We start from the raw sequence: 18,987 nt of genomic DNA on the forward strand, positions 1-18,987 counted from the left end.
AACTCTACCATTTCATGATCACTTTCATGCAAGCTGCCTTCCACTTTCAAAATCTCAACCAGTTCCTCCCTATTTGTCAAAATCAAATCTAGAACAGCTTCTCCCCTGGTAGCTTTCTTCACCTTCTGAAATAAAAAATGGTCTCCAGTACATTCCAAGAACTTGTTGGATAATTGGTGCCCTGCTATGTTATTTTCCCAATAGATGTCTGGGTAGTTGAAGTCCCCCATCACCACCAAGTCCTGGGCTTTGGATGATTTTGTTAGTTGTTATAAAAAAGCCTCATCCACCTCTTCTTTCTGGTTAGGTAGTTTGTAGTAAACCCCTACCATGACATCACCCTTGTTTTTTACCCCTTTTATCCTTATCCAGAGTCTTTCAGCTAGTCTGTCTATTATTCCCATCTCAACCTCAGTCCAAGTGTATATATTTTTAATATATAAGGAATGCCTCCTCCCTTTTTCCCCTGCCTGTGCTTCCTGAGCAAGTTGTACCCTTTTATACCAATATTCCAGTCATGTGTATTATTCCACCAATCTGTGATGCCAACTATATCATAGTTCTGTTTATTTACTAGCATTTCAAGTTCTTCCTGCTTATTCCCCATACTTCTCGCATTAGTATACAGACATCGAAGATACTGATTTGATTTCCCCCCCAGTTCTGTCTTGTCTCTCCCTTATCCTTGCTATAACAGCCCATGCTCCCCCCAAATTCCAAACTTTCTCTCAGGTCTCCATTGTCAGGATTTTTTTTTGTTCCTAATATATTTTAAAAACTTACTATTATCGTTAAGTCTGCTGGCCACAGTTTCCTCCTTTGCTCTTCATATCTGGTATCCTATTATCATATCACATGAAATCATATAATATCATATATTTTAGTTACTGTAGGCATTTCAATTTACTTTGCCAGATTTTCAAATAAAATTTTATTTGTAAAGAAAATTCACATCTTTCCTCTTGGACTGAAAATCTTCCTTGTTACTGCAGAAATAAAGATAGTGGAAGCTGAGGAAATAAATGGAACCTTTGCAAATTTTGGAAATATGCTTGGTTAATAAAGTCTTGTAATTATCTTTGAAAGAGTTACAGCACTAGTAAGGGCAGTCCAAGCTTCTCTCCCATGCCCCCAACCAATATGCCACCACAGCTCTTGAAGGACCACCACTAGGACTCGTAAGGGGAGTGCTGTTTCCATGCTTATGGAACTCACCCTTCTACTGAGACTGCGAATAAGAGTCCCAAGTGTTAGAGTTTCAGAGTAGCAGGCGTGTTAGTCTGTATCTGCAAAAAGAAAAGGAGGACTTGTGGCACCTTAGAGACTAACCAATTTATTTGAGCAGAAGCGTTCGTGAGCTACAGCTTGATGAAGTGAGCTGTAGCTCACAAAAGCTTGTGCTCAAATAAATTGGTTAGTCTCTAAGGTGCCACAAGTCCTCCTTTTCTTTAAGTGTTAGAGTGTGTGTTGTGGATAATTGCCTACTGGGAATTAGACTGTAACGAAATCCTCATTTCATACAGCCTACTGAAGGAATCTTGATTTGTAAATCACCTTAGCTGACCCTAATATGAGAGAAGGATGTCTTTGTGTCTCATTACCCAAATCACATCTCTGTCGTGATTTTCATATAATATGATGAGAAACACAAATCTATATGCATTAATTCTGCATTGTCTTGTAAAATGTTTCTATTTCAGCATAGAAGTTCTGCTGTGACCACCACTCAGTAGATGCTTTGATTCATGATATTTTAGCATTCAATCTCAATGCTACAATACTATGAAACAAAAGGTCTATACAAATTTTCAATAGACGCCTTTGGCTGGACTCCCAGACAATGCAAAATTCTGTGGGCAGACCTGTTGTTTATACTAGGGAAGATCAGTACAATACTCCAGTTTTCTTTTAAATTATAGTGGCTTCCCATTAGGGAATTAATTCATTACAGAATGTACGTAATAACTTTTATTGGCCCTTTACTATTCAATCCCTTCAGTCCTCTTAATTTGCTGTTAGTTTATACACAACAACCAAGTCATCTCTCAGTTGAAGTGCTCACTTGTACACAAAACTGTATAGTAGAATGTTTCATATTCCTTATCCTTTTAACATTTTATCCCAGTTTATGTTTGAAGAGGTACATTACTTGCTCACTTTGTTCTCTAATGAAAAGTTTTATTTTCAGACTCTGTTTTCTGATGAGACTGTTGAGGTTTTAATAATATATCTTATTGTGATTGTGATTTTTTTTTGCATCATGATATTATTTGGAAATAAACATTTTAATTAGAGTGCAAAATATTGGGAGGAGGAAGAATGGGGTCATCATCAAGGTATATATCCTTTTCTGAGTTATAATTTGTAACTTAAGGGTCTACTCTGTTCTAAGAGTCTCAGAACTTGGTGCTCCTGATTGTAACTCCTTTTGTTTCGATACACCTCTGTTACTTTAGGAGATTTTTGGTCTGCTCCAACTTCAAATATTTATCCTGGTTCCTTTGTTTCCTAAAAATACTAACCTATACCATTGGTTATTTTTTAAAAAAAAAACCAGAATCTCACACTACCCACATTTTAGGGCTTTCACCAGTGTGTCTTATTCTGCTTTTTCTGTGATGGATTTGCAATTTGAGTTTCAATGGAGAATCGATTTCAGTCTTCACACCAAACACAAACCACAAATTTGAAGATGATACAAAATTATTCAAGATAGTTAAATCCAAAGATGACTCTGAAGAGTTACAAAAGGATCTCATAAAACTGGGTGATTGGCCAACAAAATGGCAGATTAAATTCAATGGTAAGTGTAAAATGCACATTGGAAAACATAATCCCAACTACCCACACAACGAGATGGGGTCTAAATTAGCTGGTAAACACTCAAGAAAGAGATCTTGTAGTCATCATGGATAGTTCACTGAAAACATCTTGTTGGTGTGTAGCAGCAGACAAAAACCTCCAATGATGGAGATTCCACAACATCCCCAGGCAATTTATTCTAGTGCTTAACTACCCTGACAGGAAGCTTTTCATAATATCTGCCATAAACCTCCCTTGCTGCAATTTAAGACCATTGTTTCTTGTCCTCTCCCCAGAGGTTAACGAGAACAATTTTTGGCCTTCCTTCTTGTAACAACCTTTTATGTATTTGAAAACTGTTATGTTCTCCTCAGTCTTCTCTTCTCCAGACAAACAAATGCAGTTTTTTCAGTCTTTCCTCATAGGTCATGTTTTCTAGACCTTTAATTATTTTTGTTGCTCTCCTGTGGATTTTCTCCAATTTGTCCACATTTTCCCTGAAATATGGTGCTCAGAGTCCAGAGGTGTGTATATATATGTCAGTATATAAATCCCACACCTTGAATACTGTATGCTGTTCTGGTCACCCCATCTCAAAAAATATATATGTGATGGGATATTTACCACACACCGACCCTGAAGGCGTACGGGGGCTCAGGAAGGGGCAGTTAAGTTTCACAGTTGCACCTGACGGAGGGCCCATGGTTTTATAAGTATTAATTGCTTATGTAACTTAGCAGGGCTTCAGCCATGGGGGCGGGCAAAGGGGAGGAGGGAGGTTGGGGCTGCAGCCGCAGGATGGGAGCGGGGTTCAGGGCTCCGGACAAGCAGGGGAGACTCAGGGCTTTAGCTAAGAGGAAAGTGCCAGTTTCAGCCCCAGTGCTCCCCCTGTAGCTAAAGCCCCAAGGCCCAACATGTGCTGCGCCCCACTCCCCAGTTGAAACAGGGAGTGGAACCCTGGGGAATCCTGAGCTCCAGCATCCCCCACAGGGCTGAAGCCTTGAACGGAGCTGCAGGGCTGAAGTCGTGAGCCCTGGTGTTCCCTGGGGGCAGAAGTCCTGAGCCCCATACCTGGAGCCCTACAGCCCCAACTCCCCACCCCATGGCTGAAGTCCGTAACCTCTTGTCCAGCATTATGGGACATTTCAGAGTTACGGACAACCTTCGTTCCAGAGGTTTCCATAACTCTGAGGTTCTACTGTAAGTTTGTTCCATCAGTGGCTGTTAGCCAAGATGATCAGGGACACAACCCCAAGCTCTGGGTGTCCCTAAACCTGTGACTGACTGCCAGAAACTGAGACTGGATGATTTTGGATGGATCACTTGATAATTGTGCTGTTCGGTTTATTCCCGCTAAAGCATCTTGTACTGGCCACTGTCAGAAGACAGGATACTGGGCTAAATGGACCATTGGTCTCGCACAGTATGGCCATTCTTATGTTGTTATGTTTTTGTTGTATTATTGTACAGCCGCCAGGCAAGGAGAGCAGGAGAAAGTTGCTGTATTAAAAATATTGTTTCTTTTTGGGTTCTCTGCCATTCACCCTAGATTTTTTTTTTTTTTACTCCTAATAGAAGCTGTGACTCTGTTAAATATATTTAGAGATTCAGTTTTTTCCTTTTTCCTTTAATTTACAGTCAGATCTGGAGGTCAGGGAATTAGTGAACTCTAGCAGAACATCCAAATGAAGAAACATACAAAGCTGCTCAGGATAAAACATTGTTGGTTTTGAGCTCCAGTGAAAAATTAGGGAGCCAAGTGAAAATAGAACCTGTTTGAATTAGTAGTTTAAAACATGTTGTATGAAAAGAGGAACTGTACTTAAAAACAAAAAACAGATTACTTACCCAAAGGACCATGTTCCTATGGAATAAAAGATGTGGTTACATTTTGCTGCTTTGTATGTAATTATTTTGTGTTACATTCGTAGTTAGTGATTTGTTCTTTCCTATATGCAAAAGTTTGGAAGTGTTCAAAACACAATAATGTCAGTGAAAATCTCTCTGAGTTCTCTTAATTATATTGTTTATATAAGAGTTAATCTAGAAAACAGAATGGGAAGTGCTGGCTGTGTGTTGTACACAGTATGTATGTGCTATGTATGCCCAGTGCCCAGAAATCTTTATATGTCGTCCAAAGTATTCTATCAGATCTCAAATGCTTTTATTTGTATAATGGAGTACAAACTAGACCTCAATAGGGACCAAGATGGAATACTGTCTGTGTATTTAAATTGGAACTGTGAACTGCATGTAGTTCTCATTTTGAAATTAATACGAGTTCTCCCTTTTATTTTAATGGGCATTGGGTTGGGCTCAGAGTGATTGATTCCTATGCTGATTCCATTGAAGTCGATCGCAGAATTCCCATTAACGTCAGAGGTACAAGATTGGCCCTTAACATGTTAACCATTCAGCACTGGACACTTGGGTTCAAATTCTGCTTTCAGTTGTAGGCAAATATTTGGTCTCATGAGTGCACATTACAAAACCCCTACACAAATTGGCACAAATCAGCATCACTGACAGTTTCTGCTGAAAGAGAATCAAGACCATTTGTATCTGAGATGTACTGGCAGAGATGGTCATGAGCCACTTGCAAAGTTCCTGCCCATCTAAGCCTACCAGAAGCCAATGCTATTAGTCTCTCATGTTTAAGAAATAGAAACTTGCACAGAAAATGTGAATAAAATAATACCCTCGTAAAAAGGAGTGAAAAATAAAGAATACTTTCATTAATTTTTCTTTAAAGTTTAACTTAAGTTTCATCATATTCAACTGCCAAATTGAGGATTAAATTGTCTGAACATCTAAACACGTGTGTTTTCCTGTGGCTGTTTGCTACTAGCCCTGTTTATACCAAAAACAAGGGGAGGGGGGTGTGTGAGAGAGAATTGGGAGCTGCCTTGGCTTCATTAATCCTTTATATCCACTTTATGAGTCACTAAGTCTTTTTTAGTGCCGGAAAAAACATTGAAAGCTCCACCCACATCTTGCCATAGGAATTAAAATGGCAGTGTTGGGTTTTACTGCTGTGCTGTGGAGTATGTTAAAAAGAATTAAGTAAAAAAAGCATGTCTTGAATTGATTTAACATGGTCACTAATATCTGCTTTCCTAGCAGTGATCAAGTTTTAATGTATTCACAGGGCAGTGCCCTATAAGATTTCCTGAAGAGCTGGTGTGAAGTGAGCTGAAAACACAACATTAAACATCACTTGTGATGTGACAGCTGAGATGTATTCGCAATCTGTTCTGCATCCTCGTCACTTGATACATTTAGATTTATAAAACTCTACAACATGGGGCCTGATCCTGCAACATTTGTACACATTGATTTCAATGGGACTGCTCTTGTGAATAAAATTTGCTTGCACAAATAACTGTTTACAGGATCAACTCTTAAGTATGATCAAATTCTCTGCAGTTAAACATGACATGATAGTGATCTGCTAATAGTTTTCTTAGACATGCATGCCATGATGGTCCCCAGAGAAGAGCTTTGAGTAAACATAATAGAAAAGAAAAGAAGAGGTGTAGCATGCCTAACAATTCAAAGTAGGAAGTGTGGTGAGCTGTGATCGTCTGCTGCACAGTGTGACAGTTTTGAAAGCCAGCTAGGGCTCTCAAATCTTTGCAGCTCTTCACAGCCCTCTTGGGACAGCAGTCACTGTTTGATAGAGTCAAGGATTTACTTATAGCAAGCCTTGGCAGCACACTCCATAGGTAAAGTTGAAAACAGTTTCCATTATAAATCTGTTTCCACACTTAAAACTTTCCAAAACATAACTTTTAGTTAAATTTTCCAGGGTTGGTCTCTGCCAAGAGATGATTTTTTTTTTCCCAAGTTTCAGCAAAATCCTGTCAGCCTTGTTTGGGTTATGAGAGTGGAAAAGAAACTTCCAACTGTTTAAAAACAAAAATTCTAAGCACAATTTTTAAAGCAGGGCTGCAGCAAAAAGAGCTGAAGTTGAAACTGTTAGCTCGGCATGGACATAAACTTTATTGACAACTAATACTTTTGCATAATTTGGAAAAATATAGCAGCTCCCAGCCCCACTGCCATGCGGGGCTGGGAGCTGCAGGGGGGGAGCTGCGGGTGGGGGGCCCTACCAGCGGCAGAGGCTGGGGAGCAGCGGGGGGCCCCCCACTCGCCCCCCACTCGCAGCCACTGAGCAGCTCCGGCGTGCCTCTGCCACTGCTGTCGTGACTGGGAGCTGCAGGGAGAGGGCTGGCTGCTTGCGGCAGCTGAGTCACTGCAGGGGGGGCCCTGCCAGCGGCGGCGGCCGGGCAGCTCAGGGGTTATCACCAGCGGTGGCAGCTGGTCATTTGTGCGGGGTCCCGCCACCTGCAGCTGCTGGGCCCCCAATGCCACCCACGTAGGCTGGTCAGCTGCGGGGCCCCCCAGTGTCATGGAGGTCACTGGAAATCACTGATTCCCTGACTTCCGTGACCTCCGTGACATAATCTTAGTCTTAATCATAGCCAGTATTCTTGCAGCACCTTTTTGAGAGAGCTCCTAAAGTTTCCTTGCATTTGGCTCAGTGCTCTGACTGTTACCTCTTTCTTTGGTCTCCTCTGGAGGGTAGATTACAGTTTCCTTTTCTCTGGAGCACCGATCTGTGTTTGTCAATGCTGTAACAACCACTAAATCCAATCCAGGTGTCTTGAATAAAGCAGAGTTTATTTAGAATAAACAAAATTGCGAACAAAATAAAGGTTAAGAATAATATGACTATCAATCTAGTTAGAGAGAGAGTGCAGCAAGTTTAGCTAACTAGATTTGGCTTAGTCACAACCTATTGCTTAAGCAACAGGAACATTTTACAAGACAAACTTCTGCTACCATATTTTTTCCTACTGTCTCTCATTTATAATAGTAATGCTTGAGGCTCACCTGTGAAATTGTGTACACTGAATATTGTAGTAAGAAATATAAATAAATTCCTTTAAAAACATTAAAATGCTAATTTGATTGTTTATTTCTTTCCCAGCTGCAAGTGATGTATGCTGACCATACCCTGTTTTAGCAACAATTGTTCCCCATCGTCTTTAGCTAGCAGCCTGGAAGATGAAAATAGATTCTGGAGTACTCTTTATTGTAAAGGAGAAGAACACATTTTCTTTATATTTATGGCTCTCTTTTTCTTTAATATAAAATTCTTTGTGTGGTATCATTGCAAAGTAAAATTATGCTAGGTGGAAGATGACAGTTGAATAAAATGTTAGAATAACAATTCTTCTTTGAGTGCTTGCATATGTCCATTCCACTTTAGGTGTCTGTGCTCCAGTGTATTTAAGCCAGAGAACTTTTTCCCAGAGTGGTACCCATCAGGGTGGTACATGTGCCCTCTGCATGTTCGTGCTGCTACATGAGAGTATAAAGGGGCAGCGCTTCTCCGACCCCCCTCAATTTCTCCTGCTGTCTGTGGTCAGTAGTTGGAACAAGCATGCGAGTTTCTCACTTTCCCTTTGTACCTTAGAAAACTCTAAATGTTTTTAATGTAAATATTTAGTAAAAAAGTTTTTTCTAGTTAAAGTACTTGTTATAAGTTTCCGTTCAGCTTATCATTCCTTGTTTCCATTGATCTTTGTTTCGGTACTAGGGTATGCCAAGCCTCCAGGCTTCAGGTGTTCTGAATGAATGCAATAAGTCAGTGCCAGTCAGCAATCGCCACTGCAGCTGCTTGAAGTTTCTGGGTGAGGGATCTGTTAGGAATAAGTGCCCTATTTGCAGAGGGGTTAAGACCCATACTAAAAAGCGGAGGGAAGTTGCAGCTTCAGCATAGTCTCATGGAGGCTGCTTTGCATTTGATGTGTGAGGATTCAGATTCGGTGCCATCCTAGAGTGCACCACTGGACTTAGTAGCTTCTCTGTGCCAAAGTGATAGAGAGAGAAGGCACAATTTTCTGTCCCCGGTGCCTTGTAAGCACCAGAAGAAGTTCAGTACATCAACTGCTTCCAACCAGAAGAAGTCATCGCCTTTGAAGTCTAGATCCCAATCAGACTCTCTACAAGCAGATAGGTACCAAGGTGGGAGCATCCCTGGCAGGGTGGTCTGTGGTACTGCACTCTAGAAATGTTCAGTTTTTGACTCTGGCACCTCATAGGGCAGTGTTGAAATTGACTCTATTGCTGGACCTTCTGCGCTGGTTTTTATATCACAGACTACCTGATCGGTATGGACAACACCTGAGTTGTATGGGACAGAAGAGACCTTCTGTGCCTGTTGGTACTGACTCTCCTCTGTTGCAGTAGGAATCTGTATCTTCTGCAGTGGCATGTGCCACCTCTGTCCACTACTTTAGTACTGGTATATCCGATACCACTGGCAGTGGACTCTGTCACACCGTGCCAAGTGTACAGTACCTTCCCCAGGGAAATCCTGAGTGCTTTTGTCAGTACCATCCTTGGTGACTTTGGTCCCATTCCCATTTGCCTGCCTCTCCACACCGTGCCACCTTGGCACTCCAATGTTGATTCATCATCTAATTCAGAGGTGGATTCCTACCGATCTGAGTCCTACTTCAGAAAGGCCCAAGTATCTCCATGATCCTTGGTACACAGACCCAGCTCTGATTACCATGACTACTGTGCCGTGAAATTAGGCTCCAGATGCAGCAATGCCTTTCTGGAACCTGGGGGGAGTTTCCCCAGACTCTAGGGCCTCTTCTTCTTGGCAGTAGGTCTCAATATCACTATTGAGACACCATTTTCCTCCCAGTTTTAACCTCAGTACCCCGTAACCAGTACAGATTGTCCATCCAACTCTTATTCATCCTATTATGGTGGCTTCTGTACCACTGGAGCAGATAGACATGTCAGTGCCACTGCTTAACGCCTCCTCATCACCCAAGGAGGCTATTGTATCAGTCATCTGCAGTCTCTGATGTCTACAAGACATACAAAGAGGGTTGCTACCTCTCTAGGTATCTAGTGCTGGTTCAAGATAACTCTCACAAGCTTATGGATATCTTGCATTCATCAGGCGCTGCTGAGGTGGCCCTGCTTATTAATGATATGATTTAGGAGCCAACCAAAATCCATTGGCAGACCTCCCTCTTCTTTATTATGGCTAAATGTACAGAAAAAAGGTATCAAGTATCTTTACAGTTACAGGAATTTTTTTTATTTTCCCTTGGAGCATTAGTGGTGTCAGTTGTGAATGGGCCATGCTCAGGGTGTCCCTAAACCTCTGACTGCTACAAGCTGGGACTGGATGAAAGGGGATGGATCACTCAATGAATTGCCCTGTTCTGTTCAGTCCTTCTGAAAGCATCTGGCACCAGACACTGTCAGAAGGTAGGATACTGGGCTAGATGGGCCACTGGGCTGACTCAGTATAGCCATTCTTACATTCTTATGAATGAGAGGTCAAGACAAGGATGGATTAAATCTGCTCCCAAAGATAAGGATGCAAAAAAACCTGTAATTCTTTTGGAGAAAAGTTTATTCTTCTTCGGGCATTACAGTTTAGAATAGCAGCCCACCAAGTGTTGTTTGCCAGGCACAAACATTCAAATTGGGATGTAATGTCTAAGTTTCAAGACAAGTTACCAGATGAGTTTATAGCCTTTATAAATTAGGGCCATTTGGTAGCCCACTCCTCTCTGCAGGGGGCTTTGGATGAGACCAATTTACTGGCTCAAGTGATGACAACAGTTGTCACTGGGCATCATGCTTCGTGGCGGCAGGTGTCGGGAATAGCAGTGGAAATGCAACAGACAATAGAGAACTTGCCCTGTCAGGGCCCAATTTTTTTATTTTTTTTCTGGGCAAGGCAGACAAGGCTTTGCACTTTCTTAAAGATTCCAGGTGAAGTCTTTAGGTATTTGTACCCCAGCTATACAGAGAAAGAAGTTTCATCCTCTGGTCCAAGAGAGAGATCCATTTTATTTGCTCTGACAGCCCAATCACTCCAGGAGATGTCATAGGTCTCAGAAGAAGAGACCACCTCCCTCTCCTCTTCCGCCATCTGCTACCAGTAGAGGGTCTTCTACTTCCAACCAGACTATTTGACTTCTTGGTTGAGGGCAACAAACTATTCAGAGGCCATGTCTACACTAGCAAGTTTTCAGCAGCACAGTGTACCAGTGCAGCTGTGCCTTGGTAAGATCACTCATGTAGCCACTCTATGCTGATGGGAGAGAGTTCTCCTGTTGACAAACCACCCCCAACGAGCGGCGGTAGCTATGTTGGCAGGAGAGTGTTTTTCACACCCTTGAGTGACGTATGTTATACTGACAAAAGTGCTCGTGCACATGTAGCCCGAGATTTTCTCTCCCTTTGGCTGCAGGTTGTCCCATTTCCTGAAGGCTTGGACCCATATTACAACGGATTGGTAGGTTCTGACCATGGTGTAACTGGGATATACCCTGCAATTCACCCGTATTTCCCCATTCCACCCGGACTCCCCATCCCTTTTCAGGGACCACACCAGTGTATTGATTCAAGAAGTTAAGTCTCTGGTAAAGTTAGGGACGATAGAGGAAGTGCTTCCTCAGTAGCGGAGGAAGGGATTCTATTCCTGATATTTTTTTCATTCCAAAGTCCCAGGGAAGCCTCAGGCCTACTTTAGATCTCAGCCTCAACAGGTACATAAAAATGATAGTTTTGTATGGTAACCCAAGTGTCTGTTCCTTCCTTGTCTCACAGCGATTGGTTCACTATCCTCATTGTACTTCGTGTGGCCATACACAAGAGTCAGAGGGAGTTTGAAAGGTTCGTTGTAGCAGATGTCCATTATCAGTTCATGGCCCTTCCATTAGGTCTGAGCTCAGCACCCTGAGTTTTTATGAAGTGCATGGCAGTGGTGGCCACACACCTTTGAAAGCAGGGAATCCAGGTATATCCAGACCCAGACAATTGGCTCTGGTGTACCTGGTGAGTCCAGACAGCAGGCGGAGGAAGGTGTTGAAAAGATCCAATCACTTTTCCATTCGTTGGGCCTGTTGATCAACAAAGGCAAATTAGTTTACCTCCCTGAACATCAGATTTATAGGTTTGGTTCTCACCTCTCTGTCAGCGAGAGCATATTTGCCTGAAGCCAGATTTCAAACAATATTCATCTTGTACAAAGAGTTCTAGACGTATGCCCATACAACAGTAAGGAACTATCTGAGACTTCTAGGACACATTGGAGCTTACGCATACCTGACAGCATGGCAGACGTCACTTCAAGTAACGCAGTGGGAGTTGAATTCTGTTTATCATCCCTCACGTCACCTGCTGGTCATGCTGACTCACATATATGCAGCTGTTCTGCCCTCCCTGGGCTGGTAGATAGCCCCCGCCTAATGAATGCAATGAAGTGCCTTTTGCTCTGCTTTCACCTTCTGTGAATCTGGTCACAGATGCATTATCCCTTGGTGGCTTAATGCACCTGGGAAGCTTTTGTACTCAAGGTCGCTAGTCAGATCAGGATCTCTCCCTCCACATCAATTTCAGGGCTCCTGGCTATTTATCTGGCCAGTCAAGTGTTTCTTTTCCACATCGCGGGTTGCTCTGTACAAGTACTCACAGAGAACACTGCTGCAATGTTTTATCTCATCAAACAGGGACGTGCTAGGTCAGACCCCCTTTGCCAAAAGGCTATAGACCTCGGTGCAGAAATTCCAGAGAACAGAATCTCACTCAAAGCATCTCCAGGAGTCTCAGAACTCCCTAGCAGACTCTCTCAGCAGGTGATTTAGAGGAGATCACAAATGGTCCCTCAGACCCAATGTAGAAAAGTCTATTTTTCAGATTTGGGGGCGGGGGTACCAAAGTTGGATCTGTTCACCACTTGATAGAACAGAAAGTATAATCAATTCTGGTTAAGGGGAGGTCTCAAACCAGGGCCTATGAGAGATGTCTTCCTACAGTCTTGGAAGGGGAAACGTTTCTGCTTTTTCCCCCCACATCCTGATAGTGCCCAGAATGCTAACTAAACTCAGGCAAGATCATGCTATTCTAATCTTGGTGGCACAACAGCACTGGTTTTCAGATGTGTTGAACCTCTCCATTCGGGATCCAATTCTTCTCCTTCAGGACCTGGATATAATTTCACAGGAATATGATCAGATTCTGCATTCCAGCTGTCCCAGACTGCACCTGACTGCCTGGATGTTCAATGGTTAGCTCGTCAGGAATCTGCATACTCTGTGGTGGTTCAGAACGTTCTTTTGAATAGCAGGAAGTTCTCTACCAGGTACACATACCTTTTGAAGTGGAAGAAGTTTGCTGTGGGCTGAGGTTCTCCTTCATGGGCTCATATTCAGTTTATTCTGGATCATCTGCTTTACCTGAAAGAGAATGGCCTTTCCATCAGTTCAAAAAGGATTCACCTGGCTCCTATCTTGGCGTTCCATTCTACTATAGAAGGCAGGTTCATGTTTTCCAACCCTGTGAGAACAAGGTTTTTAAAAGATTTGGACAGACGACTTTTCTCACCTATTAAAGATCCATCGCCTTCCTGAGACGTAAACGTAGTGCTCTCAGGATTGATGAGATCCCCTTTTGAGCCTAGGGCCTCTTACTTGTTGTCTGATCTCTCAACGAAGGTGGCTTTTTTAATAGCTACTACCTTGGTTAGGAGGTTGCAGAACACCAGACTTTGATGGATGACCTTCCTTATGCATTTTTTTTTAACAAAGACTGGTTGCCTAATGCTTTGCAGCCCAAATTCCTCCTGGTTTTGGATTTTCATATGAATCACACTATTTAGGGTACGTCTACATTGCAGTAAAAGACTTGCAGTGCGGAGCTTGGGCAGCAGGGCTAAAATATGCAGTGGAGACTTTCAGGCTTGGGCTGGAGTCCACGTCTGTGACCCTCTTCACTCACGGAGTTTCAGAGCCCAGGCTCCAGCCTGAGCCCAAACATTTACGCTACAATTTTTAGCCTCACAGTCCGACCCCAGCAAGCTTGAGTCAGTATACCCAGGCTCTGAGACTCAGTGCCATGGGTTTTTTATTACAGGATAGACATACCCTTACTTGCCACCTTCTTTCTGAAACCCCACTTTCACAAAGATGAGGAAAGACTACATACTTTGTCAGGGGTTCTCAAACTTGGGGTTGGGACCCCTCAGGGGGTCGCGAGGTTATTACATGGGGGGGTCGTGAACTGTCAGCCTCCACCCTAAACCCCGCTTTGCCTCCAGCATTTATAATGGTGGTGTTAAATATACAAAAAAGTGGTTTTAATTGATAAGGGAAGGTCACACTCAGAGGCTTGCTATGTGAAAGGGGTCACCAGTACAAAAGTTTGAGAACCACTGCTTTATGTGTTCATAGAGCATTAGCTTTTTTATTTGGAAAGAACTAAGGAGTTTCAATTTTCTCCTCAAAAAGAAAAGGAGGACTTTGCGGCACCTTAGAAACTAACAAATTTATTTGAGCATAAGCTTTCATGAGCTACAGCTCACTTCATCGGATGCATTCAGTCAATTTTCTCCTCAGTTATTCATTTCCTTTGCAGGAAGGATGAAATGGATGCCTGTTACCTTTCAGAGGATTTCTTTCTGGATTTCCTCCTGCATTCATCTCTGTAATAATATTGGTAATGTTCCTCTACCAGAAAGAGTGTTAGCAAACCCTACAAGGGTTCAAGCAGCATCAGTGACTTTCCTGGATCATTTTGCCATCAGTGAAATTTGTAGTGGTATCACTTGGTCTTTGGTTCATACCTCTACCACTCATTAAGCTGTCCCCAGGGACAGTGCTAAATTTGGGAGAGTAGTACTAAATTTCTTGTTTAGGTAGATTCTGATACCCTCCTCCTTCTGAAACTGCGTGGGAATCTCCTAAAGTAGAATAGGCACATGCAAGCACTTGAAGAAAAAACACTTGTGTACCTTCTTCTGTAACTGTTGTTCTTTGACATGTATTGCAAATGTCCATTCCGCAACCCACCCACCTTCCGCTCCACACCAGAGTCATTGTGAGACTGGTATTTGAGAGGGAGATCAGGGCAGCTCCTCCCCTTTATATTCTCAGCTAGCAGCATGAGCATACGGCGGGCACTTGGGCTGCCCTGATGGGTATCACTTTGGGAAAAAGTTCTCCAGCTTTGACACACTGGCATGCAGACACCTAAAGCAGAATATCTTGAAGAACAAACAGTTATAGAACATGTATGTAACTGTGGTTTTTCTGTTCCATTGATATCAGGGGTGGAGTTATAAGAAAGGGTAATCTCTTAAAGTGTTTTCGGGGGGGTATGGGGGTTTGGTATAGAAACTTCCAAACCCTTTGGAAACATGTTTATGGGTTTCTTATTTTTTTCCAGATAAAAGCAAGTAACTGCTACAGAATGTTTAACTTTTGTAGTTTCTCATTTTGCTAGCAGACATTCCAAAGGGACCATCAGGAAATGTGTTGTGTGCAGTGTTGTTGTAGCCATGTTGGTCCCAGGATAGTAGAGTGCCAAGATGGGTGAAGTAATATCTTTTATTGGACCAACTTCTGTCTCTCTCACCAACAGAAGTTAGTCCAGTAAAAGATATTACCTCACCCATCTTGGCAGTCAAGAAATTTGTCACTCTTGCAAGATCATGAACTTTTCAGCTGGGGTTATGAAATGATGTAAGTTGTTCTGGAGTCAAACATCACCTGACAAATACCATAGACTTTCACATCTTACTTTATATTTACATTACATGGAAGATTAAATTTCAGGAAAAACTCCCAGTTCCACACATGGGAAGACAATGCATTTCAATGGTTGAATGAAGTAATGAACCATAAAGTTGCATGATTGATGTTTGTTAGGCACTGGAAAACCTCTTGGGGAAGGGAGAGCATATAGAGAAAGGATGAGCTCAGCTTTATCCAAAACAGAATGTTTACTGTCAATGGAAAACAAAGTCTGGGGCAAAGGGTTGAAAGCAGAAGAGCACTGGAAAATAAGATGTAGGTGTATAGAAAACAGATTAGAGAGAGAGCTGTTCTTGTGTACTTTTTAATTAATAAATTGAAGAGGAAGTATTCAGTGCAACTCACTGATGCTGGCTGTTATTGAGACACATACGAATGAGAACTAGACATTAGCCAAAGGCCCTGATCCTGCAACTTGCAAAATTGGAACCCAAAATAGCATTTGAATTTAGTCAGCTGAGGTTAGGAAGAATATCCCCCCTATAAAATGGAATTGCAAAAACCAGTGCAATCTGGGAGTTTTATATCTTTCTCCAATATTGTCTACACCTCTAAGACAGGATTCTATATTGGATGGGCAAGTTTTCTGTTCTTTCTACTAATTAACTATATTTGAAAACAAAATAAATTTTTAAAATACACCACAATTGAGCATATGATATTCTGAGCACTTCTGTACTAGGTAAAAGCTGCAATAACACTCATATGTAGCCACAGTGTTACAAGTTTTGAGACCCAGCCCAACAGCAATCGCTTCTCCTGGTGTTTGCATTACTGTTCTTCCACTGAGTCATCTAGAGTTCTCAATAACTTCTGTAATCATAAGCTTTCCTGGCCTCACCAAGCTCTGATTGGCTCAGTTCTCAGGCTGTGGATGAGTAAGATGCAGCTCTGCTTGGCCAGAATGGTGGTTTTCTTTGACTGAAAGAAAACTACTTAGCATGCTTAGTAATTGCCACTCCCTATTTTTGCATGTGTACCTAGAAATGGCCACAAATTCCCCAGTTGTGCTCTCTGCATACATAACAGAAACAAATAATTCACATAAATTCATTCGTCTCCCTTCCCCACTGCTGCTACTCCTTTCTTAGGGCTTAAACTACTGCAATATAAAGCCCCAGTGGGTATTTCTACACTGCAATTAAATACCCATGGCTTGCCTGTGTCAGCTGACTCAGATTCACAGGGGTTGGGCTACAAGGCTCTTTAATTGCACTGTAGACATTCAGGCTTGGGCTGGAGCTCAGGGTCTAGGACCCTCCCCGCTCATGGGGTCCTGGAACCCAGGTTCCAACCCTAGCATGAATGTCTACACTGCAGTTAAACAGCCCTGTAGCCCAACCCCTGTGAGCCTGAGTCAGCTGACACAGGCAAGCCATGGGTGTTTAATTGCAGTGTAGATATACTCAGAGGGACTGCTCTTTTTTAAAGTTAAGCACGTGTAAGGATTTACAGGATCAGGGCCTAAGAAATGGCATTTGTATTGGCGTCTTTTTTGTGTTCAGTGTGACTAGTGTTGCCAACTTTGTAGTAATTAAAAACCGGTTGATCCAGCAGGAGTGCCAGAACCTCCCCTGCCATGCCTCTTCCCCACGAAGGTCCAGCCCCTCAGGTTGGCAGGGATTCACCTACAGAGTCAGGACTGGAAGCTGCAACTGCCCGACACAGGTAGGAGGCAACCCCAGCTGAGTTGGGGCTGGTGTGGGTGATGACCTGGCACCTCCCCACCTCCCATGCCTTCAGTAACCGGACTGGTTAGTAGTACTGGCTGGACAGTGTTGGGTCCCCTTTTCGACCGGACTTTCTGGTCAAAAACTGGACATCTGGCCATTCTTAAGTGTGACTCAGACATCAATATGTGAGCTTGTGCTTTCCTTTTAAGAGTCTTAAATATGTACTGAATTTCTTTGTTTTGCGCTGGTGATGACCAAAGAACTGAGGGTGGAAAAATGCATCCTTAACTAATGAATTTGTCACTAAAGGGCATGGAACGACAAGCCAAACCAGTTTGATAACAGCCATCAGAATAACTTGACAGGACTGTGGTTCATCTGAGTTGAATTTTGATAATCAGATACATTCCATTCTTATGACATACGCATTGGAAGAAGTTATGCTTCCAAACATAACAAAATATGCTTCTTTAACATCTGGAGTCCAGTGAATCATTGCCTCAATTAAAATAATTCATTGCCTATTTTGTACATTGAACACTTTATTTTTCATGAATTTACTACTGCATATTGTAAACAAATGTATCTAATGTGTGTTAAATATAATTTTTAAAATTAAAGATCAATTTAAAAATTACAAATTATTTAAATAATCACTGAGAGAGAGGCTGTCATATAATACAGGGGGAAACAGCAGGTTGAGGCAGTACAAGTGCAAGAATTTTTGCATTCCTTCTATTGTCAGGTTGTCGGGGGCCTGAACATTTCTCTCAAGCTTGACCGCTTTACTCCATCACCCCTACTTCAACCTGTCCTGTCTCTTCCACAGTCCTGTCTCCTTGTCCAGTTCCATTCTCCTTCTCTACCTAGTCCTAGTCTCCACTCCTAAAGTTTCTCATCCTAGTCTCTTTCGAGCTAGTTGTAATCTCGCCCTCCTTGTATGATCCTGTCTCTTTCCTCCTCCTGACTTCCAGTCCCAGTTTCCCTCGCTGGGTTCTTCATCCAATCTCAGTCTCCACCCTTTGCCTGGATCCTTGTCCCAAGCTGTTTGCCCACCTATCGTCACCCCATCTCCCAGTCTTCTTTCCCAGACAGTACCAGCCTCCTCTCAACCCTGCCTCCGAGGCTCCTTGCCCAACCAGCCCCTGTCATAAATATAAAGGGAAGGGTAAACCCCTTTAAAATCCCTCCTGGCCAGAGGAAAAATCCTCTCACCTGTAAAGGGTTAAGAAGCTAAAGGTAACCTCACTGGCACCTGACCAAAATGACCAATGAGGAGACAAGATACTTTCAAAAGCTGGGAGGAGGGAGAGAAACAAAGGGTCTCTGTCTGTCGGTACACTGCTTTTGCCGGGGATAGACCAGGAATGGAGTCTTAGAACTTTTAGTAAGTAATCTAGCTAGGTATATGTTAGATTATGATTTCTTTAAATGGCTGAGAAAAGAATTGTGCTGAATAGAATGACTATTTCTGTCTGTGTGTCTTTTTTGTAACTTAAGGTTTTGCCCTAGAGGGATTCTCTATGTTTTGAATCTAATTACCCTGTAAGGTATCTACCATCCTGATTTTACAGAGGTGATTCCTTTACCTCTATTTACTTCTATTTCTATTAAAAGCCTTCTTGTAAGAAAACTGAATGCTTTTTCATTGTTCTCAGATCCAAAGGTTTGGGTCTGTGGTCACCTACGCAAATTGGTGAGGATTTTTACCAAACCTTTCCCAGGAAGTAGGGTGCAAGGGTTGGGAGGATTTGGGGGGGAAAGACGTGTCCAAACTACGTTTCCCAGTAAGCCCAGTTAGAGTTTGGTGGTGGCAGTGGATATTCCAAGGACAAAGGATAAAATTAATTTGTACCTTGGGGAAGTTTTAACCT

At 42.5% G+C, this 18,987-nt stretch overlaps 1 protein-coding gene across 2 annotated transcripts in view; it reads left to right on the forward strand.

The window, feature by feature from the left end:
- Positions 1-18,987, forward strand: part of RALGPS1 (Ral GEF with PH domain and SH3 binding motif 1) — a 391,212-nt gene that overhangs the window by 112,488 nt on the left and 259,737 nt on the right. For both annotated transcript variants that reach the window (XM_077835616.1, XM_077835617.1), the window contains one exon: positions 16,998-17,108. In XM_077835616.1, coding sequence (XP_077691742.1) covers positions 16,998-17,108 — 111 coding nt within the window. The remainder of the gene's footprint in view (positions 1-16,997; positions 17,109-18,987) is intronic.

This window comes from Eretmochelys imbricata, chromosome 16, assembly GCF_965152235.1.
Source record: "Eretmochelys imbricata isolate rEreImb1 chromosome 16, rEreImb1.hap1, whole genome shotgun sequence".
Lineage (NCBI taxonomy): Eukaryota > Metazoa > Chordata > Testudines > Cheloniidae > Eretmochelys > Eretmochelys imbricata.